The sequence below is a fragment of the Glycine soja genome, chromosome 17, assembly GCF_004193775.1.
Source record: "Glycine soja cultivar W05 chromosome 17, ASM419377v2, whole genome shotgun sequence".
In the NCBI taxonomy this organism is placed as follows: domain Eukaryota; kingdom Viridiplantae; phylum Streptophyta; class Magnoliopsida; order Fabales; family Fabaceae; genus Glycine; species Glycine soja.
Window position 1 is genome coordinate 34,151,790 of NC_041018.1, and position 21,677 is coordinate 34,173,466.

Genomic DNA, 21,677 nt, shown 5'->3' on the forward strand with positions numbered 1-21,677 from the left:
GTTATTTGTAGATATTTTATTATTATTTTTATATGAAGTAGACTCTTACGAGTTTTCGAGTTGAATCTACAAGTTGAGTCTATGGAACTCTCACGAGTTTACATAAACTGTCGAGTTTGATAACCTTATTGTAGGTCTACCGTCTGCGCGTGAAGGCATAACTGAGTTGCAGAGATGACTTTCAGTGGAGGTATGATTGTTTGTGCTGGGTACTATTGGATGAAGATGGAGAATGAGGAAATTTAAAATCCAACTTATTTTGATGGAATTTTAAATTCCTGGTTTTAACATCGGATTACAATGCTAGAGAATTCTTTAAATCCTTCTATTAAATACCCAAACAGAACATTTTATTGGGTAGCAATCAGAATACCCTTGAAAATTGCATTGTTCTCTTCAAATGCTTTATCTAAACACAATGTTAAAGATTCTTTTTGTCACCATTTTAGTCCTATATAAGGACCTATGTGGTAATATAATATTCTAGATCTCTAAGGGACTAATTTGGTGACAATCTTTGGAGGACTAATATGATGATTTAAATGTTTTGAAGGTCTAATTTGGTGATCAAAGTTTGTTAAGAACTAATGCGGTGACATATGTAACTTCAGAAGATCAAATTGAGGATTTGATCAAATATAAATATAGTAACACCATTAAAAAAAAGTCACCCAATAAGTTAGTCTTCTGAGTTAGCTATTCTCAGAGGCTTTTCATAAAATTGAGATAAATTTTTTTTTACCATTTTCATGCAACCTGACTTTGTACAGTAGGTTTGATGAAACAGGAAGAAAGAGTTCCACCATATAGACTGTGACATGAGATTAAAAGGCCTTTGGGGGAGGGAGAGGGGGGAATCTAGCTCAAATAAAACATGAATGGATGAACCCAATTAATTAAATCACTAGAACCATAACAATCAAACAAGTTTTTTTTTTCCAATTTCCACTCACTTCAACAATTATGGAGTGAAGGTGAAGTAACCGTCCTTAAAAGGAGATCACATCAATTGAACAGGAAAAGATAAAAACAAATTATTAGTTTTTTAGCTATTGGAAACTCATGATCACATTAAACACAGAAATTTGAAAGCAATTTAACAGAATCACGATAAAGAAAGCCTGTGACAAACTCACTCCATATCTTGTTCATCATGATAGCAACTACCTAACTTGAATAAGGTACCTAATCTCCTTAAAGCTCAGGCATGCCCCTTCCTGTTTTAGCATCGTAAGTCTTCTCCAAGACAAGATCCATTGGAGTATCTTTGGGACCAACTGCCAAAAATAAATAACAAATAGGATAAGATATTTTGGGTTTCTGAAAACTGTTTAAATGTATATTTGGAATAATTGATAATTGAAAACAGATAAACTACATTATCTTTGACCAATAGGCTTCATTATCTCTTCCTTGTAGCAAACAGAGAAAACCAATTTCCACATTTTAAATACATTATCAAAACTGTTACGTTTCACAAAGAATCACATTCAATCAAGTAAAATAAATATTATACTTCATTCTCAAGTACTTGTAGAAGCCAAAATCACAAAAAAGAAGCATATTTGGAAACTTGTTTCACATAATTGATCATAATAACCATCGACTATACCTATAATTAATCGATATAATCTCTAAAATTAAACCAAAGTGATCAGTAACTTTCTCTCTCTAGTCTACATAAGCCACATTATGGGCTTGTTGTACACACCTTTCTCATTTCAATCCAAGTACATTTTCAGTTCCTCACTTTCAATCAATTATCTCTTGGTTCTTGCCATGACAAGAAAAAAACATAAGCTTTCTAGATACTTACGGACAGTAGGTCGTGGGGTAGTTCTTATCATTAAGATCTCAGGCCGAGGGATTATGGACCCAGATGATCCTATTCCTCTTGATACTCTGACTTTAGTACCATCTTCAAGATATTTGTGTCCAATCTTGCAAGGCTTCCTGCATAAGTAAAAGTTGGTTAATTGATGTGTCATCCCCAACCTAAGGAGATGCAATCACCAGTTCAATTTTCTCAACAAATAAATGTGCATACCCTGTCACTGGGTCAAGAACTTGCACATTGGAGGCATGGATTGGAGCTTCAACTGTAAAGATGCCCCCTTCATGACCTTGCCCTTGCTTGATGTGCTTTTTCACCTATAAATTTACACAACCACATGTTCAAATCCCAATTACATAATTAATAAAGATTCTGATGCAAGACACATTGATAATGGAGTGAAAATTACAAACACTTCCGCAAAAGCTATAGAATATTGGACTTTAGAACAATAGAATGCCTAAATTGTGATGATGAGTGCTGTGTTAATCACTCACCAGATTTTTACCCTCAACAATGACACGATTCTGAGAGCGAATGACACGCTTAATAGTCCCAGTCTCGCCCTTATCTTTGCCCCTTATTATCATAACCTGTTACAAATGAATAAATGCATGAGTCAATAACTATTATTTATTTCAAAATAAAAGGTGAAAGTGGGAAAGAACAAGCAACAACATATATGGTGGAGGATTTGGCTTGGCTTACATTATCCCCTCTGACAACTTTCCAGTGCCTAATGAGTTTCTCAGCAGCTTTCCAACCCATTTCACAATTCACTCTAAAATCACAAAAGCTGAGTAAAAATCTACAACACAAAGCAATTTGAATACAAAAACTTAACAATGAAACCTTCGAGCTTCAATGTGTGATAAACTCTAACAAATAGTGTTTCATTTTAACCTTTTCAGTTCTCACACAAATTATTAAAACCAACATGCTCGATTTTGATAATGATATATTTACTACTCCAAAAAGCTTAAATGAAATGGTTTTGAAAATGAAACTGACGAAATCGCTATACAGATTAGTAAGCAAAATTTCAGATAAATTAAAGAAGAACAACTTAAGTACCAATCCGAAGAGAGAAAATCGGGAGCAGCGCCCTAGGGCTAGAAGCGAGAGCTCACTGTGTATTTTTATTATCAGACGCGACTCAAACGGCGTTGTCTCTACCTATTAGTTATGATTATGAATTTTTTTTTCTTAAGTTTTTAATCTCTCAAACTTAATTTTTTTTATTTCTCTGAGTTTAAAATTATTATTTTTTATTTTCTGGAATTACTAAATGTTTTTTTAGTCTTTTCCATAATTAAACAAAAAATAAAATTAAAAATTTGAGGAAATGTTTTACTGGCTGAATTTAATTTTTAATTTATATTTTAAAGTATAATTTTCTGATAATTTAAAATTATCAAAATCAAATTAATAAAAATAATTAAATTGATTTTTGAATTGATTAATAAATTTTTAAAGCAGAAAAAAATAATTTAAATTTGAAGGATTAAAAAAATTAAAATATGAAAAATGAAAAAAAAACTAAAATTTGAAGGATTAGAAAGATACATTTAATTTTTTTTGTTGCTTCTTAGATGATTTTGGGCAAAAATATGTCTATTTCGATTTTTGGGTTCCTTATAAGATTTTCAGATAAATAAGCCACCCCCACGCGTCACCTCATATGGCGTGCATGAACGCGCCAAACTCATTTACTCGCACACACTTCACTCACTTCGTCTATGTTTCTCCTACTATGCAACACACTCCTCCCATCATTCATTTCATCGCCGCCACCGACAGCGTCGCAACCACCACCGCCTCAATGTCTTCACACCCACTCATACTCTCTCTTTCTCTCTCCTCACACATGTGCTTATCACAATATTCACTCATCCATGCACTCACCAACTTAAACACTCACTTTTTATTAGTTTTGTAGCACCGAGGACCCGGCAGATGTCCCTTCGTCTCTGGCGACGCACACTTGCACTCCATACGCGACGCCAATTTAGGACTCCGTCGTGCCGAGGGTGGAAGCTTCTCGAACCAAATGTTGCACCACCAGAATCCGCCTTTCAATCCAAGGTCTCATCCGCCTCCAGGGCCTCACCATCACCGATCGTTGTTGTGTCCCTATCCACCGTAGTTCCGTTTGCCTCCGCCTTCTGATTATGGGCCGACGTTTTGTCTGCCGCCACATCTTCAGCCGCGACTGCCAGATTATTGAGATTGGGAGCTTGCTCTGACGCTGCTAGCGCCTCCTTATTGTGGTAACCTCACTCTCTTGTGTGATTGTGGCTTCGGTTTCAATCCTAGGGGTTTAGGAGGAAGTTGTTTTAGGCGTATTGTGAATGCTAATTTTTTATTCCCAAAAGTTGTTGCGTTGCATTGTTCATCCGGTTAGATTATGTTATGAAAATGTAATGTTGAGTGGTTAAGTATGAGTTCTGATTGGTCAAGCATTAGATTTAGGTTCTGACTTTTGATCGTTAATTTTTGTTTATTTGAGAAATCAAATGCCAATAAAGAACAATTTTTGGGATACATAGTTTGATAAACGGTTCTTTAAAAAAATTAAACGTTTCCTAGATTATCAATTATAGGAAACCAACAACATCTTGAAACCTATTATTCTCACAAATAATAAATAAATAAATAATGCGTAATTTTCTACATAGGGAAGCTTCTCTCCGGTGTACTTTGATTTCCTTGGAAGACGAGAAAAACATTTTACTCCCTTGACTATTCTACCTCTCTAAGTTTGTGATGGTTATAGATTAGAGAGAACACTTTTCTGTCAGGAATGAGACTTCATTTCACGTTAGTGGGTATTAACTCCCTTTTATAATCATTACTTTCATCAAGTAGCAGTTACCTCTAGAAACTTTTCCTATTTAACCCAATTACAATTTACTCTTTAATTATTAATTATTTATTTATTAATCCCTACATAAGTCACATTTCTCTCACATGAGACATCAATTCTAACATTCTCCCACTTGGCTTATGTGATATTACTAAACATTATGGACTAAATAAATAAATAGATTAAACTAACATAATGCGCATTAAAAAATGACTAAACTATTTTATACATTGGGTACATCATAATTTCATGATTAAAAATATGAACCAATTTGAGTCATGGTAGTTGTACATCACCTAATTGACACAATCCCTTTCATGTACTACAAATTAGTTTTCTCCTTAATATGATCATTAGTTAGGACTACATAATTGATCTAACATAATGTCTTTATTCAAGACAAACCTGTTAACATTACTCTAACACAAACATACATGCAAACATAGAGAACAGGTAATTAGAAACATATCATAAATGAGCTCAGAGTGTCAGTAAAAATACATAAGGTAAATTATACTTAATGATCATCAATAACAATAATGTCCATATTTTTAACATGTTCTATAAATGTCTTGGGCGGTAATCCCTTTGTCAAAGGGTCAGTTATCATAAGATTTGTGTTAATATGTTTTATTGACACTCTTTGTTTTTGAACTTCTTCTTTCACAACAAAGTACTTCAATTTCATATGCTTAGCACCCTTAGAGTACTTGTCGTTCTTAGATAAAAATACTGCTACGGAGTTATCACAATACATTTTCAACGGTCTAACAATACCGTTGACAATTCCATGCCCTAAAATAAAGTTCTACAACCAATTAGCCTAAATTGTAGCCTCAAAACATGCTACAAATTCAGCTTCCATGGTAGATGCAACAACAACTAATTGTTTTGCACTCTTCGATGATACTGCTCCTTCGGCTAAGAAAAATACAAAGCAAAGAGTGGATTTTCTTGTATCCACACATCCAACAAAGTCTGAGTCTGAATACCCAATCACTTCGAGGTGATCAGACCTCCTAATGTAAGCATGTGATATTTTGTTCCCTGTAAGTATCTTAGAACTTTCTTTGCAGCTTTCCAATGTTCCATTCCTTGATTACTTTGATATCTGCCTAACATTCTAGCTGCAAAGCTTATGTCTGGTTGAGTACAAATTTGAGCATACATAATACTCCCAACAAATGATGCATACGAAATTGCTTCCATTTGTTTTCATTCCAGATCATTTCTAGGACAATGTGCGAGACTAAATTTGTTTCATTTCTGAATTAGAACAGGTGATGTTGAGCACTTTTTCATCCTAAATCTCTCTAGTACTTTATTGATATATGCTTTCTGAGACAAGCCTAACAATCCTTGTGATCTATTTCAAAATCTTTCTATCCCTATCACATAGCTTGCCTCACCCATATCCTTCATTTCAAAGTTACTAGAAATAAACTTCTTAGTCTCATGAAGAAGACCAAGATCATTAGTTGCAAGCATTATATCATCAACATACAGGATTAGAAAAATAACCTTACTCCCACTGACCTTCAGATATATACATCGATCAACAATATTTTTCTTAAATCCAAAGGAAACAATGGTATCATTAAACTTCAAATACCATTGGCGGGAAGCTTGCTTAAGACCGTATATTGATTTCTTTAATTTGTACACCATGTGTTCCTTTCCTTCAACTGAGAACCCCATTGGTTGGTCCATATAAACATTTTTTTCTAAATCTCCATTAAGAAAGACACTTTTCACATCCATCTGATGTAGCTCCAAGTCATAATGGACTACTAATACCATGATAATCCTAAAAGAATCCTTCCGTGAGACCGGTGAAAACGTCTCTTTATAATCAATGTCATCTTTCTAAGTAAACCCCTTAGCAACAAGTCTAGCCTTGTAACATTCAAGGTTGCCATGAGAGTCACATTTAGTCTTGAAGACCCACTAACAACCAACTCTCTTACAACCCTTTGGTAATTCTACAAGATCCTAAACACCATTATGTTCCATGGAATTTATCTCTTCTTTCATGGCATTTAACCACTTCTCAGAATTATCACAGCTTACAGCTTATGAAAATGAAACTGGATCATTATCATTAATGCTTAAGTCTATTTCTGTTTCATGTAGGTATACCACATAGTCATTCAAAATAGCTGGTCTAATTTCTCTTTGAGACCTCCTTAATGCTACTTCTTGTGATTCTTCTACAATAGGTTCGTTGTGTATCATAGGCTCATTATTGTGTTGTGCTTCTTCATTATTGTTTGTAACAATAACTAAAGGAGCAATCACCTTACCACTAGAGGCACAAGCTAAAGGGACTAGCACTCTAACTTCTTTAGTTTCCACTTCTCGTGGAACTATACTCTCATTTATTTCACTATTTTCAATGAACCTTGCATTTCCAGTTTCGACAATTTTCATACTATGATTAAGACAATAAAACATATTTCTTTGTTTTTTCTGGATAACCAATGAAGTATCCACTAATTGTTCTTGCATCCAATTTTCTTTCTTGTGGATTATAAATCCTTATTTATGTCTGGTAACCCCAAACTTGCAGGTGTTTTATACTAGGTGTCCTATTCATCCACAGTTCAAAAGGTGTCTTTGGAACTGCCTTACTAAAAACCCTATTCAACAAATACATGGTAATTTTCAAGGTATACATCCACAATGATACGAGTAAAGTTGAATTGATTAATATACTCCTAACCATATTCATTAGTGTTCTATTACGTCTTTATGATACACCATTTTGTTGTGGTGTACCAGACATTGTGCATTACACACAAATGTCATGTTTCTGAAGAAGCTTAGCAAATGGACCTGGGTGATACACCAACACACAACATACAAACATGATGATGCTAATAAAATTCTTAATATTATTTGGCAATTAAATATGCACCAATTAGTAGTATCTATTTCCTTTGGGTATATAAATAAAACTAATGATACAAACAAATCACCTACAATTATGTTCATTAATTATAAGAACAACTAATCAACCTTTGGGTGATCCATAAATGCCTTATAACAATGAATTTCAATTACCCATAAACCAATAATCATATAATTTAACATTCATTATTCTATGAGTAATTGAAATAATCATTAATATGAAATTAAATAACATTATATTACCTACACATACTTATTACTATTAACAATTCATAGTGTCGCGGTGATTTTTGGATATCAAGCTATTGATTAGCATTGACTCGCAATTTAAGATCACCACCGATCTTTTATTTTTCCGAAGAAAAGGGAGAAAGCTCGAAAAAACCCTATTTTTGAGAGATCAAAGGTCCGGGGGTTGGTTACGCAAAGGGAAGGTACTAGCACCCTAAACGTCTATAGTACTCTATAGGAACCTCTTGCTTATTTTATCTTTATGCTAAATTAATTATTTGTTTTGAAATAAATGCTCAAGTGTGAAAAGATTAAAGAGATAGGTTCGAGGGAAAGGAAAAGAAATGTTTTTGTTATTTTTATTGATTTGGAAAGACAAAGTCTTTTGCCTACATACCCGAATGGGATCAAAATCATGTAGTTCGGGGTAGAAAGTCAAGTGATTGGTTTTGATTGATTTTAAAGTTCGAAAAAAAGAAGAGTTTAGGCAAGATAAGAGGCCGAAAAGGCATAGAAGAAATAAAAGAAGTGAGTTCGATTGATTTTAAATTGAAAAAAAAGTTAGATTGATTAAAGGTTGATTAAAGATTTGATTAAGAAAGAAAGGATAAAGATTGACCCTTTTTTTGAAATTTCGATTATGGAAAGTTTTTTTTGGTTTTTTTGTTTGACTCTCTTTTTTTTTTTTTTTTTTTTTTAGTTATACGGAGATAAGTCTAAACGCGCCGGATCCCTTAAAATGACGTTGGATCAAGTGAGGGCCCTTTTCCTCGGATACGGTTCAAATCACATGATCGTCCTCGGCGGAAAACATAAAAATAAATGTGAGTGTCGGTGCAGATTCTCATTTTTATTTTTATTTACATTGGACCTAGATACATTCTAATTGACAATAATAAATAAAAATTTCAAATGCATTAAAATAAATATGCTAGAAGAAATAATAAAATGCATGAAATACAAAACAATAAATACATATGGTGCATAAAATAAATAAAGAAAATAAAACGCAAGACATAAAAATAAATATGATGCTGGAAATAAATAAAAGAAAATAAAAATGCAAGACATAAAATAAACATGATGCTAAAAATAAATAAAAAATGCAAGACATAAAGATAAATATAATGCTGGAAATAAAATAAAAGAAAATAAAAATGCAAGACATAAAATAAACATGATGCTAAAAATAAATAAAAAAAATGCAAGACATAAAGATAAATATAATGCTGGAAATAAAATAAAAAAAGAAAATAAAAATGCAAGACATAAAATAAACATGATGCTAAAAATAAATAAAAAATGCAAGACATAAAGTAAATACGATGCATAAAATAAAAATAAACAAAATAAAAATGCAAGACAAAAAATAAATATGATACTGGAAAATAAAATGCAAGACGTAAAATAGATATGGTGCTGGAAAATAAATAAAGAAAATAAAAAATGCAAGGGCATAAAGTAAATATGATGCATAAAAAAAGTAATAAAAAAAAAAAAAAAAAAAAAAAAGAGAAGAAAAGGGGGTGCAGAAAGTAAAATACTAGAAGGAACAGAAAAAAGGAAATGGGCTCAAAATAAAAAGTGGGCTTAACAGATCAAATCTGAATCGTCAGATTGATCGAAGCGTCCAGATTTGATCATGGGGAGGCACAGTCTTAGCCATTAGATCTTAATCAAACGTCACAAGAGAAGAAGAACAAAGTAAAAACCAAGAGGTGAGACGCATCTGATCAAAACAGGGGATAACATTGGCCGTTAGATCTAGGATCTAACGGTTCAACCCTGATGGTCCATGGGGACACAGAGATCCGCGTGCACCATAGTATTGGTCATGGCAGCAGTATAAATTCGAAAATAAACCCTAAAATAACATAAATCCAATTTCTTCCTCTCTCTAAAGAAACGCTTCAGAAGCTCTCTTCTCTCTCTAACCACACACCGCCGGAAGCTGTTTACCGGCGCAGTGGCTGGCCGGCCATGGGTGGCGGCGCCGCCGCGTCGGAAAAAGAAACTCCTCCTTTTTTTTAAAAAAACTACATGTTTTGAATTCCTTTTTTTCCCTAGTTCTCAAATCCACCGTTATTTTTTGAAAACCAATACTGATAAAGCCTAGATCTAGCCTTGAATCTTAGAAGAAAAAAAAAAAAGTGAACTACCTTTGTTCTTATGTTATCGTTTAAGCTTCAGAGTGGAAACGGTTACAGTTTGGGTTGTGTGGGTGTGGGTGTCGGCTGATGGTGGTGGTTGGTGTAGGCTTTAGGCCGCGTGAGTGAGTGGGTTACTGTGTTCGCGTGGGTTTCTGTTCTAACGTTTCGATTTCTAGGGAAGGAAATGAATAGTATGAGCAAGATGATTTTGGTTTTTTCTTGTGTTGGTGGTTCACGGAGGGGGAGGGTGGCGCTGAGTGGTGGCTCTGAGTGGTGGCTCGTGGTGGCTCTGAGTGGTGGCTCTAGGCCGATGGTGGTGGTTCGCGGAGGGGGAGAGTGGCGGTTGAGTGGTGGCTAGGCCGATGGTGGTGGTTCGCGGAGGAGGAAAGGGGCTGTTGAGTGGTGGCTCGTGGTGGCTAGTGGTGGCTTGGCTGTTGGTATTTTGACTGTTCGTATTCACCTCTGCCCTCTCTCTCTCCCTCTGACATGCACAGTAATTAATGCAGCATTTAAAGGACATAATTAGGGTAAAAAACGAAGAGCCCCTCTGGGCCTGGACCGAGAAAACTGAAAAGAAAAAGGAAAAAGGAAAGGAAAAGGAAAAAGAAAGAAAGAAAGAAAGAAAAAAACAAAAAAAAATAAAACAGCAAAATAAAAAATAAAATAAAATAAAAATAAATAAATAAAAAAAATAATAATAATAATAATAATAAAAAAATAAAAAAACGAAAAGAAGATACTAATAAAGATATTAATAAAAAAACGGAAATAAAAAAAACACTTAATAAAAGGAAAAGAAAAGAAGAAAATAATAACTAAAAAAAAATAAAAATAATAATAATAAAAAAAGGTAAATAAATAAATAATAATAAAAAGGGGCGTCTTCAAAACAAAATTGAGGTATTTTAAAATACCTCCCTGCCGAAATTTCATCTGAAATGATGGAAATTTCCGGCTTAAAAGACAAGAAAAAAGAAATAAAAACGGGTCAAAAATGGGGTATGACAGATGCCCCTATTTAAGTCTCTTCGTTACGGAGATTTAAAAGTGAAACTTTTAAAGCGACGGGTCGAAGAGATTTAAATACAGAGTACACCATTTTTGACCAATTTCAACTACAAAATGCTATGAATGCACTGTTATGCACGTAATGTTGCGAATGCTTGCGATGCAAGTATGAATGCAAGACGAGGTAAATGGCTTGACTGGGAATAACAAAACCAAATGGTACCCGATTTTGTTAAAGAAAAGGGGTCCGACTGGGGATCACATGGTTTTATTGGGGGTAAATGTCAGCTGTTCGGGTTATTGCCAAACTAGCCAACTGATAAGGAACAAAGATAAATGTCAACTGTTCGGGTTATTGCCGAACTAGCCAATCTGACAAAAACAAAGATACATATCAACTGTCCGGGTTATTGCCGAACTAATCAACTGATAAGAAACAAAGATAGATGTCAACTGTTCAGGTTATTGCTGAACTGATCAACTGACAAGAATTGAAGATAAATGTCAACTGTTCAGGTTATTGCTGAACTAACCAACTGATAAGAAACAAAGATAAATGTCAACTGTTCAGGTTATTGCCGAACTAGTCAATTGACAAGAAACAAAGATAGATGTCAACTGTTCAGGTTATTGCCGAACTAGTCAACTGACAAAAAGACAAAGATAAATGTCAACTGTTCAGGTTATTGCTGAACTAGTCAATTGACAAAAAACAAAGATGAATGTCAACTGTTCAGGTTATTGCCGAACTAGCCAACTGATGACATGAAACAGAGGCAAATGATGCACAAGCTGTTCATTAAAGAAATTGCCACTTGGCGGAGAGAGGGTGACACCTTTGGATCAGACCCATTGGGGATGACACTCGGGGAAATAGAAGGTTACAAATTATTCATGATTGATTGAAATGAAAAGATAAATGAAGCAAGACTCATGATGGTTAATGCAGCCATGTACGCATGATATTGTCTTTATTGTATATGCATGAATGTGTATATGTATGAATGCCTGAATGACGACACGACTTGTATGACTGTATGGAGGATTGGCTTGTATGATTGTGTGAATGATAGATTTGATGGAACAAGATTGGACAGGTAAGATGGAAAGTGACCCGACGTCGCATCACAAACACTTGGCAATCTTTAATGGGGATGATGCCACCAGGGTGTATCAAAATAGTGACGGGGTAAAGCCCGGCGTATGCAGCAACGGATGGGGAATAAACATTTCTTGGGAGAACGTGCCAATCCCAAAATACATGGTAGAAGAGCTGGTGCTTCTGTGGTCATGCTTATTATTATTATTATTATTTTTTTTTTTTTTTTTTTTTTTTTTTTAGAAAACAAAAGCAATTGACCACGTGCAACCTGCAAGGTTTACCCATTCTCATGGTAGCTGTTGACACACCCTTCATCTATTCACGAGTTCAAAGAAAAAGTGTTTTGTTGTTTGTGCTTCTCAAAAAAGACATGAAAGAAAATTTATGATTTTGAGAAATATTTTGTTTCAAATGCTACCATAAAAAAGGAAAGGTTTTATAAGCTGAATAAATGAGAATTCCAAATGAAAGGCAACAGGCTCAAATTTATTTGAAAGAGTGATGACCTGCCAATGGCATGGCTCCACTGATCTTACAAAGTTTTGGAAAATGGTAAATATAAGTTGAAGGTTCATTGAACACAATAACCGTTGTTCCCTCTGACAACCTTGAATTCCACTGTTTGGATGCTTCAGATTCAGGGTCTCCCTGACATTCCATTGTGCCCCAAATGAACAAAGATCATCTCGATGCAGTTACTTTGTCTTTTGATCTTTAACTTTTGCATAGATCGCCCTTTCGGGTTTTCGACCTATCAGGCTAATTATTTTTTTGTTTGATGTCTCTAATTTTTGCCTGGGCCGCCCTTTCGGGTTTTCGACCCACCGAGACGCTCATTTTTGCCTAAGCCGCCCTTTCGGGTTTTCGACTTACCGAGCTGTTCTTTTATTTTTAGACAAAGTATTTCTTGACTGCATCCGCATTCACGGGACGAGGGAGCTCATCCCCATCCATAGTTGTAAGAGTCAGTGCACCACCAGAGAAAGTTCTCTTGACGACATATGGGCCTTCGTAATTAGGCGTCCACTTGCCCCTAGAGTCGGGTTGGAAAGATAAAACCTTCTTGAGAACAAGATCTCCTTCTTGAAACACACGAGGACGAACCTTCTTGTCGAAAGCCTGCTTCATCCTCTGTTGATAAAGTTGTCCGTGGCACAAGGCTTTCATGCGTTTTTCTTCAATTAGATTCAACTGATCATATCTGCTTTGGCACCATTCAGCTTCTGATAACTGGGCCTCCATTAGAACTCTCATCGATGGAATCTCAACCTCCACAGGGAGTACTGCTTCCATACCATACACCAAAGAGAAGGGGGTTGCCCCTGTTGAAGTACGCACTGAAGTACGATACCCATGCAAAGCATACGGTAGCATCTCATGCCAGTCTTTGTATGTGACCACCATCTTCTGCACTATCTTCTTGATATTCTTGTTTGCAGCTTCAACTGCGCCATTCATCTGAGGTCTGTAAGGAGAGGAATTGTGATGCTCAATCTTGAACTCTTCACACAAATCTTTCATCATCTTGTTATTCAAGTTCGTTCCATTATCTGTAATGATTCTGTTGGGCACACCATAACGGCAGATGATCTGATTCTTGATAAAGCGGACCACAACTTGCTTAGTCACATTTGCATAAGATGCTGCTTCAACCCACTTGGTGAAGTAATCAATAGCCACTAGAATGAAACGATGCCCGTTTGAAGCCTTCGGTTCGATTCTACCAATCATATCGATGCCCCACATAGAGAAGGGCCACGGAGAAGAAAGAACATTAAGTGTAGTTGGTGGTACATGAATTCTGTCAGCATAAATCTGGCATTTGTGGCATTTCCTTGCGTGTTTGCAACAATCTGTCTCCATCGACATCCAGTAGTAACCTGCTCTCAACAACTTCCTTGCCATTGCATGTCCATTGGAGTGAGTACCAAAGGAGCCTTCATGTATCTCATGCATCAAAAATTCTGCTTCTTGCTTATCTACACACCTGAGTAGTACCATGTCAAAGTTTCTTTTGTACAAAACATCCCCATTTAGGAAGAAATTACCAGACAATCTTCTCAAAGTTCTCCTGTCTTTGTTGGATACTTCGGGTGGATATTCCTGGCTTTGAAGGAAACACTTGATATCATGGAACCAGGGCTTATCATCAACAACCTCTTCGACTGCAAACACGTGGGCGGGCCTCTCGAGGCGCTGAATTCTGATTGTTGGCAAATTGTTCCGGTGACTCACTTCGTACATGGAGGATAAAGTTGCTAACGCATCTGCCATCTGGTTCTCATCACGAGGGATGTGGTGAAGCTCCACTTTGTTGAAGAAGGTTAGCAAATGCTTCGCATAATCTTTGTATGGAATCAAGCCGGGGTGGCGAGTTTCCCATTCTCCTTTGATTTGGTTGATTACGAGAGCTGAATCCCCGTAAATGTCAAGGTTCTTGATTTTCAAGTCAATGGCTTTTTCAATGCCCAGGATACATGCTTCATACTCTGCCACATTGTTGGTGCAATCAAACCGTAACCTTGCAGCGAAAGGGAGATGATTACCTTCAGGAGTGATAATAACTGCCCCAATTCCATTGCCAAAGACATTCACGGCTCCATCAAAAATCAAACCCCATCTAGACTCGGGGTCTGGACCTTCTCCAAGCAATGGTTCATCACAATCCTTCATCTTCAAGTGCATAATCTCTTCATCAGGAAAGTCAAACTTGATGGGTTGATAGTCCTCAATTGGTTGGTGAGCCAAATGATCAGCAAGAACACTTCCCTTAATTGCTTTCCGGGTGCGGTATTCGATATCATACTCGGATAACAACATCTGCCAACGAGCAATTCTTCCTGTCAGAGCGGGTTTCTCAAAGATATACTTGATCGGGTCCATTTTGGATATTAGCCAGGTGGTGTGGTTAATCATGTAGTGACGAAGACGTTTGGCAGCCCAGGCTAGTGCACAACAAGTTTTCTCAAGTAGGGAGTACCTGGACTCACAATCTGTAAACTTCTTGCTCAAGTAGTAGATGGCATGTTCTTTCTTTCTGGTCTCATCCTGTTGTCCGAGCACACAGCCCATAGAATCTTCTAACACAGTCAAGTACATAATCAGAGGCCTTCCTTCAACTGGAGGTATAAGAATTGGAGGTTCTAGCAGATAATTCTTGATACTATCAAAAGCCTTTTGACAATCTTCGGTCCAAACAACCCCTTGATCTTTTCGAAGCAACTTGAATATAGGTCCGCACGTGGCTGTCATGTGCGAGATGAAACGAGAAATGTAATTTAGACGCCCAAGAAAACCTCTCACTTGTTTCTCTGTTTGTGGAACCGGCATTTCTCTAATAGCCTTGACCTTGTCAGGATCTACTCCAATACCTTTCTGACTGACAATGAAACCCAAGAGTTTTCCAGATCTAACACCAAAGGTACATTTGTTGGGATTCAGTCGAAGTTGGTACTTTCTCAGCCGTTGAAACATCTTCAGCAAGTACTCGACATGTTCTTCTTCAGTGCCTGACTTGACAATCATATCATCCACGTACACTTCTATCTCTTTGTGCATCATGTCATGAAAGAGAGTGGTCATGCCTCTTTGGTAAGTGGCACCTGCATTTATCAACCCAAAAGGCATTACCCTGTAACAAAAGGTGCCCCAAGGCGTGATGAAAGATGTCTTTTCTCTATCTTCAACTGCCATCTTGATCTGATTGTACCCAGAGAAACCGTCCATGAAGGAGAAGACCTTGGACTTTGCAGCGCTGTCAACCAATACATCGATGTGAGGTAGAGGAAAGTCATCTTTCGGACTAGCCTTGTTCAAATCCCGGTAGTCAACGCACATCCTGACCTTGCCGTCCCTCTTTGGAACAGGCACTATGTTGGCTAACCATTGGGGATACTCTGATGTGACAAGAAAACCTGCATCGATCTGCTTCTGTACTTCCTCTTTGATCTTGAGAGCCATGTCAGGGCGAGTTCTTCTCAGTTTCTGTTTGACCGGTGGGCATTCGGGCTTCAAAGGCAAACGGTGCTCCACAATACGGGGATCCAAGCCGGGCATATCTTGGTACGACCATGCGAACACATCGACGTATTCTTTGAGTAATTCAATCACCCTTCGTTTGACAGTTGCCTCAAGCGATGCCCCAATCTTGACTTCCTTCTTATCTTCCTCGGTTCCCAAGTTAATCACCTCTACTACCTCCTCATGAGGCCGAATGGTTTTCTTTTCATATTCCAATAACCAAGCAAGTTCCTTCGGGATTTCATCATCCTCCTCCTCTTCAGCCTCGTAGACAGGAGATTCGTAGTTGGGAGAGGGTGCAGGGTTATTATGTTCAACGGGCTCATAAATGCCTAGTCTGCATATGATTGATGATTGATTTTAGAAAATGAGTGAACAATGCGGACTTTTTATAATTAATTGAAATCAGAAAACAAAAATAAAATATTTTGGGTTTTTTGTGTTACCATTTTCCAGAAAGAGCAATAAGCATAGATATCGGGATAAACCACATTTTCCATTAATAAGAGTAGTGCTTGAAACAAAACAGCCCTACATAATTGCGCTTTCGTCCTGGGCAAGACGAAAGGATCCTTTTTTGAAAAACAAACAAACAGAAAAACAAAGACACATTACTTTGATGCATGAACCACTGAAGGGATGTCAACCGCGTCCCAGTTGCGAACAAGTTTTCCAGGTGTGACAAATGCAAGCACTATCTCTTCAGGAGCATCTTCCAAGACAGCATTGGCTTCTGGCGAGTTGTTGATGAACCCGGCGCTACAAAAGGTGCTAGTAATGGAGCTTGATCCAACACTGTTCGTTGCGGATCCTGCAGAAGAAGCAAATCCCAGTCCTTCACGGTTTTTACTCTCCAGCAACTGCACAACTTTTCCCCATCCTACACCTGTTCCTTCCTGCACCACTTTCTGTGCGCTCTTCCAAGTAGCAAAAGATACTTCATTTTTCTCTGGCTTTTTACCCTCTAAAGTCAGGCCTTGGAAAGAGGTTCCTTCTGTTTCATCAGCACCAATAAAGGAAAAAGCTGACAAATGACTAACCAACAAGGCTTCCTCTCCACTCACAGTGATCAATTTCCCATTTCTGACAAACTTCAGCTTTTGATGCAAGGTGGATGTCACGGCCCCAGCTTCATGGATCCATGGCCTACCCAAAAGGCAACTGTATGCGGCTTGGATATCCATCACCTGGAATGTAATTTGGAAAACAAACGGCCCAATTGTAACGGGCAAATCAACCTCCCCGATAACAGACTTTCTTGATCCATCAAACGCTTTGACAACCACCCCGCTTCTTCTCATGGGAGGCCCCCGGTAGGAAAGTTGGTCTAATGTGGATTTGGCCATTACATTCAATGAGGAACCAGTGTCCACAAGTACATTCGACAAAGCATCAGACTTGCAGTTCACCGATATATGTAACGCCAGATTGTGGTTCCTCCCCTCCTCAGGAAGCTCTTCATCACTAAAACTTAAATTATTGCAGGCAGTAATGTTTCCTACTATACTGTCCAATTGATTAACAGTCACGTCCTCTCCACAAAAGCTTGGTCCAACACTTTCATTAGAGCCTCACGGTGTGCTTCTGAGTTCAATAGCAGAGACAAAATGGATATCTTAGAGGGAGTTTGCAGCAGCTGGTCTACTACTTTATACTCACTCTTCTGGATCAGTTTCAGAATCTCGTCATGATCAGAATTCTTGCTAGTCCCATTGGATTGGCCTACTTCCTTCCCTGTACCGGGGCCATTCACTGTCGCCTGTTTAACTGCCGGATCATTCACTTTCTTTGCAAACAATGTGGGGATAACACGTCCATTCCTTAGAACTTTACCGTCACTAGCAATGTTGTCCACAGAAATCGCAGGAGTTAGAGAGGGCAAAGGCACCTCCTGCCCACCTTCCAACATCGTGGCACTATACTTGTAAGGGACCGCTTTTAGAGAAGCATACGACATAGGTCCTGGCAAGCTAATCACCAGTGGAGTAGTAGTTGATTCCCCACTGTTATAGCTTATTTCCAACCGCTGAAACTCAGGGGTGATGACGCACACTTCCTTGTCCTTCCTCGTGATGATTAGTTCTCTATTGTCTATCAGCCTTTGTATGTCCTCTTGTACCTTCGGGCATCCTTTTACATTCACAGGACATATTTCACACGCTGCATGATCATGGTCAAACAGAGCTGCCTCGCACATCTTGATATGTATTGGGACCAGGGGAGTTCGGACGTGCTGGACGTTCAGGATGACACCGTCTTCATCACAATCTTGTATCATGTTGACAGCAGGCCCATGGTTCGGCAGAGGGTTCGCCTGAACATTGGGATTCTGATCTTTGAAGGATAGCAAGTTGGCCCGGACTAGTTTTTGCACTTCATTCTTCAGGACATAGCAGTTTTCAACGTCATGACCTGGGGCCCCTTGGTGGAAAGCGCAGGTTAAATCATGACGAAACCAGGGAGGTAAAACATCTGGTGTACGAGGGGGTGTTCTGACCTGGACAAGGTTTTTGGCGAGCAGGGCGGGGAGTAAGTCAGCATATTTCATCGGGATTGGATCAAAGGTTGTTTTCTGCGGTTTTGTGAATGATATGGTTGTTGGGGGGTCTGCGGGCGATTTTGTTGTTTTTGAGGGTATTGTGGCTGATGGTATTGCTGTGGAGGGTATTGTTGTGGAGGGTATGGTTGTGGAGGGTATTGTTGTGGAGGGTATTGTTGTGGAGGGTACGGGTAGGGGTAATGTGGCCTTTGTTGGTGATATGATGGGTTTGGGATAGTGGATGCGACATTCGCAACCTGACGATATGGGGTGAAATTCTGCTGAGGCTTACCATGAGCTACCATTCCCACCTCTTGATCTTTCTTCTTCGCAAAGTGGCCTCCAAACTTCTTGGCATTACTTGCGGCAGGGGTACTTTCCACAGCCAAACGTCCCTCTCGGACACCTTCCTCTAATCGCACACCCATGTTGACCATTTCAGTGAAGTCTGTTGGTGCACTTGCAACCATTTTCTCGTAATAAAACTGGCTCAGGGTCTTCAGAAATATTTTGGTCATTTCCCTTTCTTCCAACGGCGGGACAATCTGGGCAGCCACTTCCCTCCAACGCTGGGCATACTCCTTGAACGTTTCCTTCTCTTTTTGTGTCATCGCACGGAGCTGATCACGATCTGGGGCCATGTCCAAATTGTACTTATACTGCCGGATGAACGCTTCACCCAGGTCATTGAAAGTACGAATGCTCGCACTGTCCAAATTCATATACCACTTCAGAGCGGCCCCAGTCAGGCTGTCCTGAAAGAAATGAATAAGCAGCTTATGATTGTCAGTATACATGGACATTTTCCGCGCGTACATCACCAAGTGACTGCGGGGACAAGAGTTCCCTTTATACTTCTCGAAGTCTGGCACCTTGAACTTGTGAGGGATAGTAACATTTGGGACCAAGCATAATTCACAGGCGTCCTTCCCGAACAGATCTCTTCCTCGGAGGGCTTCGACTTCCCTTTGCATACCATCAATCTTTCTTGGAGTTCTTCCATCTTGTCGAAGGCTACAACATTTTCAGCTTGGAAAATTGGTTCAACCTCTTGTTGAATAGTGTGAATCAGTGGAGCTGAATAAGTCATTGCAGCTTGAGGGAAAGAGGTACTGGGTTGCGGAACCGGTGCTGATTGCTGAGCAAAAGGAGGTGGAGCTTCAGATACAGCGGGCTGGGAGCTTCCACAGACTGGAGGTGGCATTCCCCATGTACAACCTGGAGGCAAAAAGAGGGGTGGAGAAGTCACCGTAGATAGCGGGGTTGTGCTCACCAAAGGCTGCTCTACAGCAGCGGCGGCAGCTTGAGAGTTCTGGGCTGACAGGAGTGCACTCATCATGGTCGTCAACCTATCCATTCCCTCTCGTAAAGTGGCAACCTCCTCCCTGAGACTCTGATTTTCTTGTTCAACTATATCCATCCTCTTCCGATTGGCCCTAGTGTTGTAAATGCGAGTTGGTTTTGTGGAGAATTCGTCGGGCCACTTTCCTTGGGCGGCGGTTGATTGACTCCCCCCTTTTGAAGTAGTGAACACAGTGTGAGACTCGATTTAGAAACCATGAATGCAACATGATGCATGCTTTATGCTTATGCAAAAAGAAAGGGAACAAATTATTATCGAAGAACTTGTTAGAGAAATTGTAAACATCATAAACTGAAACACTTCACTTAAGCATTGGAATATTACAAAGAAATTTTTTTTTTTTTTTTTTTTTTACAAGTCAAGAGATTTCGGGAGCTAAAATCTAAACATAAGGTCCTAAGAACTTCAGACTCAAACTCCCGGAGTAGATGGATCCTCGGAATCTGAATGTGCACGGGAGAACAAATCCATAAACCTCCTCTTCCTTCTAGCATCTCGGTGGAGCAAAGCGTCTTTCCGACGAAGCAAGTCGTCCTTCTCAACCATCCTCTGGTTCTGGATAAAAAGCTCACGGCTCTGTTGGGCTATCTTCCCCTTCAAAGTCTCATTCTCTTGCTCGAGCTCCTGGCATCTCCTCTTCCAAGTTTCTTTTTCTTGCCTTTCTTTGGTTAATTGTTCATGAAACTCTTCCTTAGTATCAAAGGGGATAGGCAAGGATGATGGTGGGATGGTGGACGATAGGTATCTAGGTAAGCGGTAGGGTAGGCCAAAGCTCTTGGTCCTATCAATAACCCACTGGGTGTAAGAATTCATGTACATAGTCTGATTTCTTTCCCAACTGACTTCTGTTTGAGTCTGCGGATAGCGCTCCAAGCTTGTGCGAATCTTTCCCTTTTGTTCGAGTGATCTCCATGGTTAAGATAGAATTCATTAGTCAAGGCAAGGTTGTTTGGTTTTGTCTTTATCGGGTACCCAAATTGTCGTCGAGCGAGAAGCGGGTTGTAGCTAATTCCGCCACGCATACCCAAAAGAGGTACGTTGGGATATTCACCACAACTCACAATAATCTCTCCAACATCACTAGCTGCTTGGTACCAAACAATGTCAGATGGGTCAAGAGTCATGATTCGGCGAGGCCAAGAAAGCTTATCATCATTGGTCTTGAAGGCACGGGATTGAGGTAAGTGGAAGGTAAACCACTGATAGAGTAAAGGTGCACAACAAGAAATGGTTCCACGGCCAGCCTGGGTACGGTCATGGATAGAATGGTAGGTATCGGCGAGTAGAGTGGGTACGGGTTCTTTGTAAGAAAGATCTTAATGGCATTGATATCGATGAAGTTGTCAATATTTGGGAAGAGTAAAAGGCCATATTATAAGGAGGGCTAGGATAGAATGGAAGGCAAGTATACTAGCTGCTTCAGCAAATATGGAGGCTTGTTGGTAGAGGAAGTGGGTGGGAAGACCTTGGAGGCCTCCTTTAGAGGTAAGGTTTGCTTGGATGATAGAGGTTTTAAGATGGAGGGCGGCTGCGATGTCGGAGGGTTTAGGGGTAGGCTCAAAACCATGGAAAGGTATCTTGTCTGGTACAGGTAAACCACTAGGTAGGAGTACTCTTCAAGTGTGGGGACAAGCTGGTAATCGGGAAATGTGAA

General features: G+C 38.8%; 2 protein-coding genes and 1 pseudogene across 3 annotated transcripts; all 3 read right to left on the bottom strand.

Annotated features, from left to right (window-relative positions):
• Positions 1–913: 913 nt before the first annotated feature.
• Positions 914–3,022, bottom strand: LOC114392390 (50S ribosomal protein L24-like). Of its 2 annotated transcripts, none has more exons than XM_028353513.1 (6): positions 2,909–3,022; positions 2,543–2,615; positions 2,332–2,427; positions 2,048–2,151; positions 1,817–1,953; positions 914–1,277 (listed from the first exon to the last, which is right to left on the bottom strand). In XM_028353513.1, the coding sequence occupies exons 2-6, from the start codon at positions 2,600–2,602 to the stop codon at positions 1,195–1,197; spliced, it is 480 nt and encodes a 159-aa protein (XP_028209314.1). In that variant the 5' UTR covers positions 2,603–2,615; positions 2,909–3,022; the 3' UTR covers positions 914–1,194. The 2 variants fall into 2 exon arrangements, with proteins under 2 accessions (XP_028209314.1, XP_028209315.1); XM_028353514.1 differs by having other exon boundaries at positions 2,543–2,642; positions 2,909–3,006.
• A 7,201-nt stretch (positions 3,023–10,223) lies between these two features.
• Positions 10,224–12,761, bottom strand: LOC114391673 (protocadherin-11 X-linked-like). The gene is made up of 2 exons (XM_028352651.1): positions 12,690–12,761; positions 10,224–10,472 (listed from the first exon to the last, which is right to left on the bottom strand). Exons 1-2 carry the CDS (start codon positions 12,759–12,761, stop codon positions 10,224–10,226), a joined length of 321 nt encoding a protein of 106 aa, XP_028208452.1.
• A 27-nt stretch (positions 12,762–12,788) lies between these two features.
• On the bottom strand, positions 12,789–19,785 carry LOC114391674 (annotated as a pseudogene).
• Positions 19,786–21,677: the final 1,892 nt, after the last annotated feature.

Excerpts from the sequence above, each read along its gene's own strand:
- LOC114392390 (XM_028353513.1), bottom strand. The coding sequence starts at position 2,602 with ATGGGTTGGAAAGCTGCTGAGAAACTCATTAGGCACTGGAAAGTTGTC. Across the intron at positions 2,152-2,331 it reads TTGTTGAGGGTAAAAATCTG|GTGAAAAAGCACATCAAGCA; the intron begins GTGAGTGATTAA and ends GTAAATTTATAG. Across the intron at positions 1,278-1,816 it reads TACCCCACGACCTACTGTCC|TTGGTCCCAAAGATACTCCA; the intron begins GTAAGTATCTAG and ends TATTTTTGGCAG.
- LOC114391673 (XM_028352651.1), bottom strand. The coding sequence starts at position 12,761 with ATGGAATGTCAGGGAGACCCTGAATCTGAAGCATCCAAACAGTGGAAT. Across the intron at positions 10,473-12,689 it reads GGTTGTCAGAGGGAACAACG|AGGGAGAGAGAGAGGGCAGA; the intron begins GTTATTGTGTTC and ends TGTGCATGTCAG.